Source organism: Tursiops truncatus, chromosome 12, assembly GCF_011762595.2.
Source record: "Tursiops truncatus isolate mTurTru1 chromosome 12, mTurTru1.mat.Y, whole genome shotgun sequence".
Lineage (NCBI taxonomy): Eukaryota > Metazoa > Chordata > Mammalia > Artiodactyla > Delphinidae > Tursiops > Tursiops truncatus.
Window position 1 is genome coordinate 75,363,354 of NC_047045.1, and position 13,417 is coordinate 75,376,770.

Consider the following 13,417-nt stretch of genomic DNA (forward strand, 5'->3'; position numbering starts at 1 on the left):
CTTGCTTGCAGAATTCCTTTTCAAAATAATAACATATATGGGTTTTGTTTTCCAGATTGTAAACATAGATACATGCTAATTGCAGAGCAGAATCACTGTGTACTTCTGCAGTTGGTGTTTGTCAAGTGCCTTTCTGGCAGACGACACCAGCTCAACAGGGCAGAAACGTGGGCTGTTGTAAACTTCTGGGCACACACTCTACGATGGAACAGGCGTGACCAGGCAGAGCTGACAGCATATTAATTAAGTTTTCTCCTGTCATAGAACTTCAGCTGCTCCCTTCCATCACTGCTGAGTTCTTATTGTCACAGCAGATAGGAACCTAGCTCTGGGGCCTGGGAAGAAGCATGAAGACTGGGCTGGGGTAGCATGATTGGCCACCATGGGGGGCTCTGGTTACTCTTATGCCAATGGAATAATTAGAGCAGATGCCACTGGAGTCCTAGTTTAGGAGGAAAGGGGGGAAATGTGCTCTTTGCATCCACGGGACGAAACACTGCTCATCTGTACACAAGTTTACTCATCAAGGACAATTAACTCACCATGGTTAATCACCCCAGAGGAGCCTAGTGTTAAGAAAACTTGCCAGTTTATTTGAATTTGGATGCTGGCAGATGACACCATGGGATATTACGGCTCCTCATGAGTACTGCAGTCTCTTGACAGGTTGATAGATAGGCCACTGGGCTGGAGGAGAAGGACCAAGTTAGTTGGTATACAGCACTTGGGACAATTGAGGTTAACTGGTGGTGGTGACAGTAGCCTGGTGGAAAAGTTAATAATTAACTACTTTCAAGGAAAACTGAATTAACCGACCTTGTCTGGATCATGTACACGACCTTCTCCCCACTACTAACAGATTTATTCCAAAGTTATGTAAGATAATGGAAACAAAACTTAACGATATGGGGAGGGGACAGAGGAATCAAGTCATAAAATCAGACCACAGGGTACTTAGGATACATAGCTGGGTCAGGAGATTGAATGTGGAAAGACTGATCCTAACTTACTTCTTTTATTTAGCAATTTATTTAAGACTTTTGTTACTTAAATTGATCACATAAAGTGAGTTGCCTTACCAGAAAGACCGATTTCAAACACTGCTATAATAAAATTCCAACAACTGGAATTCCAAGATGTTTTAATATATCAAACTTGTGTTATTAATATATTCAATGTGATTCTAGGTCCTACCGACTCATTTATGTATTCCACCGCCATATCTATTGAAGTCTAGTAGGTAATTATGTCTCCTGGTAAACCAGACAGATGTAATCTCTGCCTTCATGTGGTTTGTAATTGAGTAGTCTTTGATATTTTGTTGTGATTGTTGTATGTCTTTAATAGGAGACGCTTATAATTTTAACTTGTGTTAAACACTGACCATAACTAACACTCTCTTTCTCTCTCTCTCTTTCTCTGTCTCCCTCTCTCTATATATTTTAGGAAAAGATAAAAAGCTACAACAGGGTTAAATTTATGTGCCCAGTTACAAAGCTTATTCTACATCCTGAAAACTTTTTGAGCAGCAAAGATATAATCTTTGTAGTTTCAATTTATAGGTCGGTGTCTCTGACAGCCTTAAATTTTCCTCTTGACCAACTCCATGGTCTTCTCCATACACAATGCAATCATGAATGTAGAATTATACTTTGACGCAAGCCCTTGGGTAGGGCTTCTCCTTCAACATAGCGGCGTGAATGGCAGTGACTAGTTATTCCAAACAATCAGGGAGCAGTATAAAATTAATTTTCATATTATATAAAAGCACTTCTTGCTCAGTGTTTTGCCCTTGACTTTTAAGAACTAAACTTTTCATTTTAGATCCATTTTACATTTACAGAACTATTGCCAGAATAGTACAGAGAGATCTCGGATGCCCCACACCCAGTTTCCTCTGTGGGTAACATCTCATACTACTATATGGTACTTTCATCACCATGAATGAACCAATATTGATATTTTATCATTAACTGAAGTCAATTATTGTTCAGATTTCCTAAGCTATTACCCAATACTTTTCATCTGTTCCGGGATCCCATCAGGATATATTATATTAAGTATTCATGTTGTCTTAGGCTCCCCTTGATTGTGACAGTTTCTGAGGCTTTCTTTGTTTTTGATGACCTTGCCAGTTTTGAGGATTACTGGTCAGATATTTGGTGGAATGTCTCTCAGTTTGGATTTGTCTGATGTTTTTCTCATGGTTAGACTGGGGTTAATGAGTTCTGGGAGGGAGACCAGAAATGTAAAGTGTCATTGTCATCACATCATATCAAGGGTACGTATAATCAATCAATATGACTTATCACTATTGATGTTGACCTTGACAACCTTACTTCAGGAAGGATTTGTTAGGTTTCTGTACTGTAAGATTATTCTTCTCTTCTCCTTTTTCACACAGTTAGCTTTGGAAGGAAGTGCTTATGTGCAGCTCATACTTAAGGAATGGGGGGTTATTCCTTAAGGCTGGAGTACTTACATAGATTAGTTGGAGTTGCTATTCTCAGTTAATTTATTTATTCAGTCATTTATTTATATCAGTATAGACTCATGGATATTTATGTTTGGGGATATAATCCAATTCTTATTTATTTTGCTGCTCATGTTGTCCCATCCTTGGCACTGGGAGCTTTCTGAGTTGGCTCCTGTATTCTTTTGACATACACATCATTGAGCGATTTTTTTTTTTTTTTGAGCACGTTCTTCCTTTTAGTTCAGCCTCATCTTGTATATTTCCTTCCCCAGGCCGAGAATCAGCCATTTTTCCATGGAGTCATGGTTCTCTTATTGGAAACCAAGATCTGAGCAGTAGATGTACTTTCTGTTCCTGGGATATTGTTACTTCTAGGACCTCTAAGCTGACAGTGCAATGTATGTGTTTGTACTAGCCCATGTATATACACCTATTTATAAATATTTGTATTTATATATCTTCATACAGCTTAACATCTGTATCTGTCTTAAGCTAAAAATGAATACACACTGATGTCTCCAACTCTTGCCATTACAGCATGGATCATTCTAGTCTTCTCTTACTTACAAGTCACTTCTTTCTGCAACAGTGTGAAACCTGGCTCCCGTTATGTGCCATTCATTTACTTAATTATTTAATTCCAATATACCTAAGAGTGGTTTCACAGTTCTTATAACCTTTAAAGGCAAAAGGGGCTATACACAAACACTGTACTCTAGTTGATAAAGTTATAACAGTTAAGGGTCTTTTTATGGCCCAGAATGTGGTCTGTCTTGGTGAATGTTCCATTGGAACTCGAGAATAATGTGTATTCATCTGTTATTTGATGGGGTCTTCTATAAATATCAATTAAATCAAGTTGATTGATAGTATTTTTGAGGTCAATTCCATTCATATTGATTTTCTGCTTACTTAAGTAGTCAGTTATGGGCAGGGAGATAATGATGTTTCCAACTATAATAGCAGACCTATTTTGCTTTCCAGTTCTAACCTTATTGCCTCCCAACAGAAGTATCTTTAAAAAATGGATATAATATATGAAACAACTGTTTTTAAACCTTGGACATCAGGCAGCGTGGGGCAGTGTTTCTTGAGAAAGGGAAAATAGATGAGGTGAGCCCTACTGTTGCTCCAACTTCCTGCCTGGAGAGAAATTCGAGGCCATAGCCAGGGAGGGGGAACTCAGGTGTAATTAAACACAGAAATTAGTACATGATGGTTATCCGATGAATGACACAAGAAAAGAAAAAGATGAAAGAAAAGCTACAAGAATGAAGGAGGTAGAGCCACTAGACTGGAGTGGGGTCCAAGATTGACTATGGGATTTTACTTGGGATTTGGTGGCCAATATAAGAGGAGTGGAAATTGTACAAGGTGGTGATGTTGGGAAGTATTATAAAAAGTGGCAAGGCCAACCCTGTTTCATAAAAAAGTAAAGATTTGTGGAGGGGATTTGTAAAGATAGATTTGAAAAGTACTTTGGGATTATTTGTGGAAATTCATGAGTCAGTGTAGTGTTGGATTTTATTCAGTGGGTTAGTGGCTTTTTAAATTTAAAATACAACCAGTAAACCCTTTTAAAAATGAGTTATTTCCCTAATCCCAGTACAAAATACATATATATAAACAGCGGCTTTAGACAAATGGGGGAACGGGGCAAGCAGAAGCCCTAATTGTACCCCTACTGCTTAGAATTGCCAAGAGTCTTCAGAGCACAAACAACTGCTGTAGCTAAGGAGGTGTTTGACAGCTTTAGATGGACAATATGTAACAGGATAAAATAGGTGTGTAATGGAGATTATTCAATTGCCAGTTGATTTGATTGGAAGGAAGATTGAAGGTAGGCAGGGAGACAAATTAGTAGCTGCTGCATCAATCTAGGCAAAAAGGGAGAAGTGTGTGAACCAGGATGGTGGCAGTAAAGATAGAGTGAAAGGGAGTAACGAAGAGATATGTGAGTAAATACAGGTTGGGGTGATTTGTTGGATGTGAAAGGAGGGAGAGGAAGAGCATTAAGTAGCTTTAAATGAACTGGATAATTCATCACCTCAAAGTGGATCATTGATGTACCATCATCAATGATCCACTTAGAGGCTATGATAATATTAATAATAATCTATAATTACATAATTCACCTGGGTTGAAATCTCTGTGCTGCGCTTGGTATGACCTTGGTCATGATAGTTATTCTAAACTTCTTTTTTTCTGTTAAATGGGGACTGTACCAGTGCCTACCTTACAAGATTTATTTCTAGTATTTGAAGGGAAAGCATTAGAATTGATGCAGGGAAGTTTCTCTGGTGCAAGTTTCATTAGTTCTTATCTTTATTTAATTCTTAACTAATCAGCACTCCTGTTTTCTTCAACATGTTGAATTAAAAAGCTTTTAGGGTATTTCTCTGCCTGGGTTTTTAATACCTCATGAATAATGTGGAATTATTGAAAAACAAAAGAAAGGTGATTATGCAAATGTTTGAAATATTTAATAATACATTAAAGTAGTCTTGGGAAATTGGAGAAATAACTTTACTGAAGTTATAGTAGCTTTTTGTAGAGGCAAAGGGTACTAAGAAGAAAAAAGATCATTTCAGAAAAAGAAAATTTAAAAAGCAGAATGCATTAGAAGCAAATAAGCCAATGAATTCTATTAATTAATGAATATTCAGATAGCATATTCATTTTTCCTAAGATATAATGACCAAGCCAAAGAGTTTAAAGAATTTTTAAAAAAGGATGATTAAGTAAACTCAAGTATTAGAAGCAGTCTTTCAAAATTCCTAGTTTGATGCATTAGGACAGATCTTTTTATTTTAGGGCCAGGACATAATTGTTTAAGCAGTGGATATGTCCCCAGCCCCTTTCTCCCTGCCAGGGCTCAGCCCCTACACTGCCTTACCGCAGACCTCCCCAAGCCCAGGCAGCCTTAGAGAGATTCCTGAGGGATCTTAGAGAGTGCCCTGGGCATCATCTCTCTCCCTTTTGTTCTCATTCCAGTGGTCTGTGCTTATTGGTTTAATAAATTCCCTGAAATTAACACTTCCTAGTGGATTAGAATCACTCAAATTCACATTGAGTATTACGAAGCAGAGGTTCTATACTCCGCTTCTAAATCCTTACCACAGTGCGACAGGGTATTAGAGAAGGCTTAACCCAAGGGCATAAAATTCAAAGTGGTGGCATTTCACATGTGTGGTGGGCTTGCTTGATGAGAGAGAGTTTGTTTCTCAAGCCTGAGGGTAATCACTGAATTATTGTAAGCTTATGAAATTTTCAAAGGAATGTAGAGAAATTTGCTGTGATACAACTCTTGTCTAATCAGTGGCACAACTTGAGAGCTAATAACGTTTGTACACTAGCATATCCGTTACATGACACCTGAATTGCGCTGCTAAATATTGTGCTCAACCATTCTGGGAAATGACATTTTGGGGTGCTGAATGATAATACATCTTGTTTATATGGCGTTACAAGCCAAAGTCCTTGTTACAAAGAAACATCTTGACTGTCAAGAGGCTGCCTGTTTAATATTTGCATGATCTAACCTAATTGTTTTTCTTCCCCTCTGCTTTGTGAACTTTTGTTCAGGTACCAAAATAGTTAAAATAATTTAGACAAAGGAAATTGAGTTTAAGTAAAATACTTATCAGTCTATGTTGTCTGGAAAAATTCTTGGTAGGGAGCATAGAATGAGTTTTTAAATTTATCTTTGGATTTCAAATATGCATGCCACTCCTATACCCCATCACTGTATATAATTAGGAACTGGCTGTATATTCCATAGTGACACAGGCTGTAATTATTGGTTGTGCTCTGCAATTCTCATTTAACCTAGGTTAAGATAGTAGAAGTTGGGCCATTTTTCACCTGTTCCACTCAATTCCAGTTTGATTTTTTTTGAACTACTATGAAATATGCAATATTATCACTGGTAGTGACACTGATAGTCACTACTTATATGACAATTACCGCTTACAAGTAGAAATGGTTGCTTTCCTCATTGAGCTGTGCCCTGGGATCCTATCACATGCAGTCGGCCACACAGTATGTACAACTTGCTATTTTTGTTCTGTCTGTATATTTTATAGAGGCTTTGACATTTGAAAAATATGGAACATTGAGGGGTAAATTTAAGAAAATATTTGTTAATGCTAATTGAATCTATCTTACCCTATTTGATGATTTGATGATTTTATAAATATTTAGCTCTTTCCTCCATCTCTCTGGTTGTGTTTTCTCGTTCTGCATTCCAAGCCTGTGGACATTATTGTCTTGTGTTCAACAACGTGAATCAAATATTTGAGACTCAAAGTGGTGTGGTGATTCAGCTCACTGCTCTAAGTAGTGCTATACCTAAACCATTTGAGTAGTCAGCTTTGAAATTTCTCCAAGAGAGGAAATCTCATGAATTGGCTCAAATGTAACTTTGTCTCCTAGAGAAGCCTTCTTTGTCTCCTCCGATTAGCACCTCCCCCTCCCTTCCATAGTGTTTTGGGCAGCTAATGCATTCATTCCACAAATAACAGAATAACTTTTGATTCATGGCTTTCTCCCTCCAAGCTGAAAACTTGATGGAGGGTAACATGATCTTTGTTTCCCACTGCATCATCTGTGAATATACATTGTAAGTATTGAACAAATTTTTACGAAAAGAACAAATACTTTGGTAAACAATTTTTTATAACTGTCACTCCTAGAACCTGAATTGAGTTTAAAATTCTTCTTCTGGAGATCAGATTGTCTGTAGTATGATTGCTGGGAACTTTTAAAGGGAGTGGTAATACTATGTTTTGTTTTGCTTCATTAACCTTCTATCTACTTGTCTTTATTTTGGAAATCTTTTAAAATGAAGATAAACTACAGTTATAACATAAAGCATCGCCTTCATTTTTAAAAAGTAAAATGCATGTGTATAGTCATAACTTGATTACTCAGGTAACTTGCTTTCATCTTACTGTAAACAATATCACCATTTCTTCTTTATTCAAGTCACTTGCTTCTATCTTTCCATGTAGATCTAATATTAGAAGACTTTATTGGAATGCTGCAGCTTTCCAATAAGATCTGTCCATATTCTCTATCTCTTTATAAAGTTATAGAGTAGGGGGGCCAAGAGTATTTGAGTTATACTCTGTTTAATATTGACGAACAATGCATTTTTTTCACCCTAGTTCCCACCCAAAGTAGGTAAATAACAATCAGAATCATCCTCTCAAAATTCTGACCTCAGAATTTCCTAAGAAATGTGAACCTGTAGGAATTCTTTGCTTTCGATCTTCTTTTCCTGTTTTTCATTCCAAGGCCACTGGTCTTACATTCTAAATGGAAGAACATAGAGTCCTACAATCTCAGGATGGAAAGTATATCGAAGGTCACGTAGTGCAAATACTGGGTAATTGAATGCCTTTGGTAACACCCCTGTAAAGTCTTCGTCTAGCCTATTCTTGGAAACCTCCAGTGATCTAACACATCCTTTCCTGTGGCAGCAGATTCTATCTTTGTTGTCAGCTTTGACTCCTACAAACTGATTCCTTGCAGTGAGCTCTGACTACTCAGAGTTTCCACATATTTTTTCTATTTTACCCTTTGGGCTCATAAAGAGCAAGTTGAACCCATGTATCTCTCTTAGTCAGTTTGGGGTGCTGTAACAGAAATACTATAGACTTCGTAGATTAAACAGCAAACATTTATTTCTCACAGTTCGGGAGGTTGGGAAGTCCAAGCTTGACAGCACATCTGGTGTCTGATGAGTGCCTGCTTTCCGGCTTGTAGGCAGCTGTCTTCTCATATCCTAACAGGGTGGAGAGAGTAAGCTGGCCCCCTGGCCTCTACTTATAAGGGCACTAATCCCATTCATGAAGGCTCTACCCTCGTGACCTAATGACCTCCCAAAGGCCCCACCTCTGAATACCATCACATTGGGGATTAGATTTCAACATATGAATTTGGGGAGGGGGACACAAACCTTCAGACCATAATGCCATTTTATATAGTATAGCCCATGTGAAGGTGACACTCATGTTTCCTCAAAGTCTTTTTTCTCTCGGCTAATCCCTTTCAGTTCCTCAGTGGTTCTCCATGTGACCTGATTTCACATCTCCTCACCATCCTAGTTCCTCTGAATAGATTTGTTTTGCTTGTCTCTGCAGTATCCAGCACTGTGTGATACTCCAGGTGTGCTCTGATGAGCTGAGAGTAGGCTGTATCACCTTCCTCAGTTCAGATATTATACTCTCGTTAGCATATCTAGCAGCGAAAGAGTTGAAATGTCTGACTATGGACAACAATTGGTCAGATACAACGATTCTTCTCATTTTATTTCTTTACTATGTTACTTCTAGGTATCCTTAGATGTGTCGACTTTGTTGGATACATTTTTAAAACTCTGTTAACTGGAAAAAAAAAACAAACTTCATTTCAGAGCTTGAATCTTGCATCATACTTAATAGAGAATGGTCTCAGACAAGTTCATTAACCTTTCTAAAGCAGCAGTTTTATAGTATTTACCTTACAAGATTATCGTGAGGACTAACTTAGTTGTGAAATGCTCACATGTTAAGTATATATTAAAGTGCTTAAGCACATGGTGAGTGCTCAGTGCATGTTAGTGATAATAATCTTTACAATTGTTACTTATTCCAAGAGTTCTGGGAAATGCTTATTTTAATACTGAACAAATAGGAAGGGTTGTGGCTTCATTATATTTTTAGTATCATCTAACATATCTAATCTAGACCTACAAGAATAAAAGCTATACATAAAAAATTCACCACCGCACATTTGTTCAAACGCCTTGACAAATTAGAACGACATAGAACAAAGTTCTGACATTAGTTATTCATTTTGAGTAAGAGAACAGGTGATATGTTATAAAGAATGTTGACTTCTCATGTCTTTAATATTAAAAATAATTGTATTAACTTTTTACCAAAACGATTATTTCTTTTATATAAATCTAAGAACTGCTGCTATCTGCCATATTTTGAAAAGATTACAGTTTTTGAAAATATGGAAGCTAGTGATCATTCTTGTCCTTTAAAATATTTGTTTCTGCTGATACATTTCAGCACCACAGCCTGGCCTTTTCCAGGTTGAGATGCTGAGCCAAACCTCAGAGTCTCTGCAAAAGAGAGTAGAGTCTCCCCTGCCCTATAATTTAGTTAGTGGGAACCACAGCTGGTAAATCTTTGGGGGGAAACTATTTTCAACTATTTAAAAACTTTTGTATCAGGAAAATAGAAATACATTTGTGTCAATCTTAGAACCAAGTAAACAAGTTGAGGGTTGTGGGTCAATTCCTCAGGTGGTGAGGTACAGTTGAGTAGCAATGAAAGACTGACTGAACACCTATAGGATCCAGAGGCTGTCAGATACGTTTTGGATAAATCATTCCTCTTTAGTGTCTTCCATAAAGAGGTGTAGTTGGATGATAAGGATGTTTATTAAATGCTTTTTTAAAGATGCCTTTTTCATTTATTGTTGAAAGAATATTCATAGCAGAAGCAATCTTTGATATAAGCCATATTTCAAGAATAATTATTATCATGTCCTTTTTACAGCAGCTCTTACACACACACACACACACACACACACACACACCCCAATGGCTTGTTAGACCAGCTTGTACTGGCTCATAAAAGCTTACTGTTAACTTTTCAGGAGTTTTGTATGATGCTTAATCTCAGACAACTAGCTTGAAATTTGCCATGGAAATGGGAGTAGTTACACCATGGAAATTGGCGAATGCTACAAATCAAAACCTTTTTTTTTTTTTTTTCTCGTGGACAGCTGGTTGTTAAACGCTTACCAGCACAACTGTGCCCCAAACTCTTTCCTCAAATAAAATAAAGGGCGTTAGCATTGAAGATGGTTTTACTGTGAAAGTTTATATGAGAAAAAGAATAAATTGTGTTTTTTTTCCCCTGTGTTCTCAGGGATACGGAAAGACCGCAGAGGAGGGAGAATGTTGAAGCACAAGCGCCAGAGAGATGATGGGGAGGGCAGGAACGAAGCGGAGCCCTCTGGAGACAGGAGATCTGCCAACCTTTGGCCGAGCCCACTCTTGATTAAACACACTAAGAAGAACAGCCCCGTCTTGTCCCTGACAGCCGATCAGATGATCAGTGCCTTGCTGGAGGCTGAGCCCCCCATAATCTATTCCGAGTACGATCCTACCAGACCCTTCAGTGAGGCTTCAATGATGGGCTTGCTGACCAGCCTTGCAGACAGGGAGCTGGTCCACATGATCAACTGGGCAAAGAGGGTGCCAGGTAAGAACACGAAGCTCAACTGTTTTTTTCAGAGCCATTAACAATTCATGAACTGGTTGCGGTATCATGGGAGAAACAGTGGGAAAAAACAGTTTGTTATCTAATTGGTTTCAAGGTTACATCAGAATTGGTTAAAATTTTTCAGTATCCATACACTGTAATTCTCCTGGAAGTTAGGATATAACGTTTTGAAATCAAAATCTAGATGATTAAAGTCTTTAATCTGACATTATTTTAAACCCATTGGTATTCACCAAAAAATTGGGGGTGGACTCTAGGCAATAAATGCATTTAATATTATATGTTCACAGTGGCAGAAATTTTTAACACTAAGTGATCTATGCCCTATAAATTTTTAATATTGAGGATTTTTCTTCAAAACACCTAAATTATAAATCATCAATTTTACCTTAAAAGATTTTAAGTTTTATTTTAAGGTATTTATAAACTAAAGAGTTAATTTTTTTTAACTGAATGCCATTTATTCATTCAACTGTCTAGTCTTAATATTTTAGGACAAAGGTAATACAATAGAAAAATAAATTAAGTTCTCATCCCTGAGAAGGGCTTGTAGAAAGATGACAGTGGCTGAAGTGATACTCGGTCCTTCAGTTGATACTCTCAGAACTGGTGTTCCTGTAAAACTTGACTGTTGCTCTTGTTGTTCAGGGAGAAGAACTCTAGTTATTATGGAAACAAGACTAGAAAATGACCTCCTCCATGCCCCATCATATCCATTCAGGAGCTAACGTAGATGAACCAAGGCAAGAGGAAGTTAAATCTTTTTTCTGGGCTTATAGATCAAATGAGTAATGAATTTAGACAGCGATTGTCTTGTGTGCTCTCTTTTAATAGATTAAGTTAATTATTACCTATGAAGCAGGGGACTTTTTTTTTTATTAAACTAAATAAATGTGGAGCTTTGTACTTGCATTTTAGAGATCTATTATAGGCCAAGAAAAACATATATCTGGCCTTAGATACTGGTTCATGTATTTGCATTTCTTAACATATGAACATGTGGTCCTTTGAATAAGGAGCCAGCAATGTTGTGATCCCAACTTGGTAGAGGGCATCTATTTAGGTAGCAGAGGTTGGGTTACATGGAAACATGGGGATTAACAGGCATATTTAGATTTCAGACTCAGTCCAACTGGCAAATAAAAATTCCCAGCCATCTTTGGAATTAGGAGTTTTAATGAGCACTTACCTACCTTAGCATTCCCATGTGAAACAGACCCATGATAAGTAAATATTGGAATTTACATGTAATGTGGTGATAGGTTTTATCTTTATATTTATTATTGCCTTTGTTTAAAAAAATACTTTGGGAGAAGAGGAAAAAACAAACGAACAGCTAAGGGTCATATCCCTGAGAACCAACTCTAGTTACTATAAAGTTTTATTGTCCTATAAGCATATATTTTCCTGAATGAAGTTTTGGTAATACTAGTTCTAGAACACTGTTGAAGTCAAGTATACATTTTTCATACTTATCAGTAGACTTCCATCATGACATTTTTATAATTATAAAAATTTGAAGGGCATTTGAAACAATGAGAACTAAATTCAAATACATTACCAGTGGATGAAAATTTCATGGCAATAATCTTCTGAATTTAGGAATAAAATGGAGCTGGAAATCAAGAGAAGGAAAATATTACGTCCATGCTTAGCCATCCCATTGTTAAACCCAGAACTAAACAAATTTATGATAATGTGATGTGTAGCAAAACCACTCTATAACTCGATTATATTAGTTTAAAAGACCTGAATGATTCCAAAATCCTTGGACCAAACTGTATCTTGTTACTTGATGGTTTAAAAAAATAATAATTATAAAGGCAAAAATGAAATTATATATATGCTATTGGAATATAGCTGTTGTAAATCAAAAGCCTAGTAGTCTGACGAAGCAGAATAAAAAGAGTCATTGATTTTAAAAAGATGAAAAATGAGGGAAGAAAAAAATGTCTTCTGGAATCATCTTTGAAGATGATTGTCAAGCTTCTCAGAAATTTGACAAAGTCACATTTTAAAAAGCTTTTTTGTATCCAACTACTCTGTCATTAAAAACATAGTTCACACCAAAAATCTAATATAGACAATATTACATTTATATGGTCACAGTTTGAGAATAATAATAATAATAATTTAATATAGAGGGAATAGAAAACATCATTAGTAAGAAGGGCAGTAAGAAAGCAGTTGTAGAAGTACCTGGAATTAGCTGTATGATACAAAAACCTGCATAGAACATTTGGATATCCTCAGATGGCTATCAGTATAACAGAGATTGTAAATTGATTTCATTTTTAAAAAATTTCAGCATTAATGGAGTATAATTGACAAAATTATATTTAAAGTGTACATTATGGTAATTTGATATACTTAGACATTATAAAAGGATTTCCTACATCTAGTTAATTAAACATCCATCACCTCACACATTTACTTTTTTCTTTCTGATGAGAGCATTTAAATTCTACTTTCTTAGCAAATCCATTATACAATACAGTGTTTTGAATTATAATCACCATGTTTTATATTAGCTCCTCAGATCTTTTTCATGTTATAGCTGAAAGTTTATACTCTAACCAACCTCTCCCTATTTGTCCCATCCTCTAAACCCTGGATACCACTTTTCTCTACTCTCTTTTTGTGAATTTGACTT

The 13,417-nt window shown here is 36.6% G+C and overlaps 1 protein-coding gene across 1 annotated transcript in view; it reads left to right on the forward strand.

Moving 5' to 3' along the window:
- The window catches only part of ESR1 (estrogen receptor 1), a 247,513-nt gene that overhangs the window by 88,425 nt on the left and 145,671 nt on the right, over positions 1 to 13,417 (forward strand). The window contains exon 4 of the mRNA XM_033867852.2: positions 10,408 to 10,743. Coding sequence (XP_033723743.2) covers positions 10,408 to 10,743 — 336 coding nt within the window. The remainder of the gene's footprint in view (positions 1 to 10,407; positions 10,744 to 13,417) is intronic.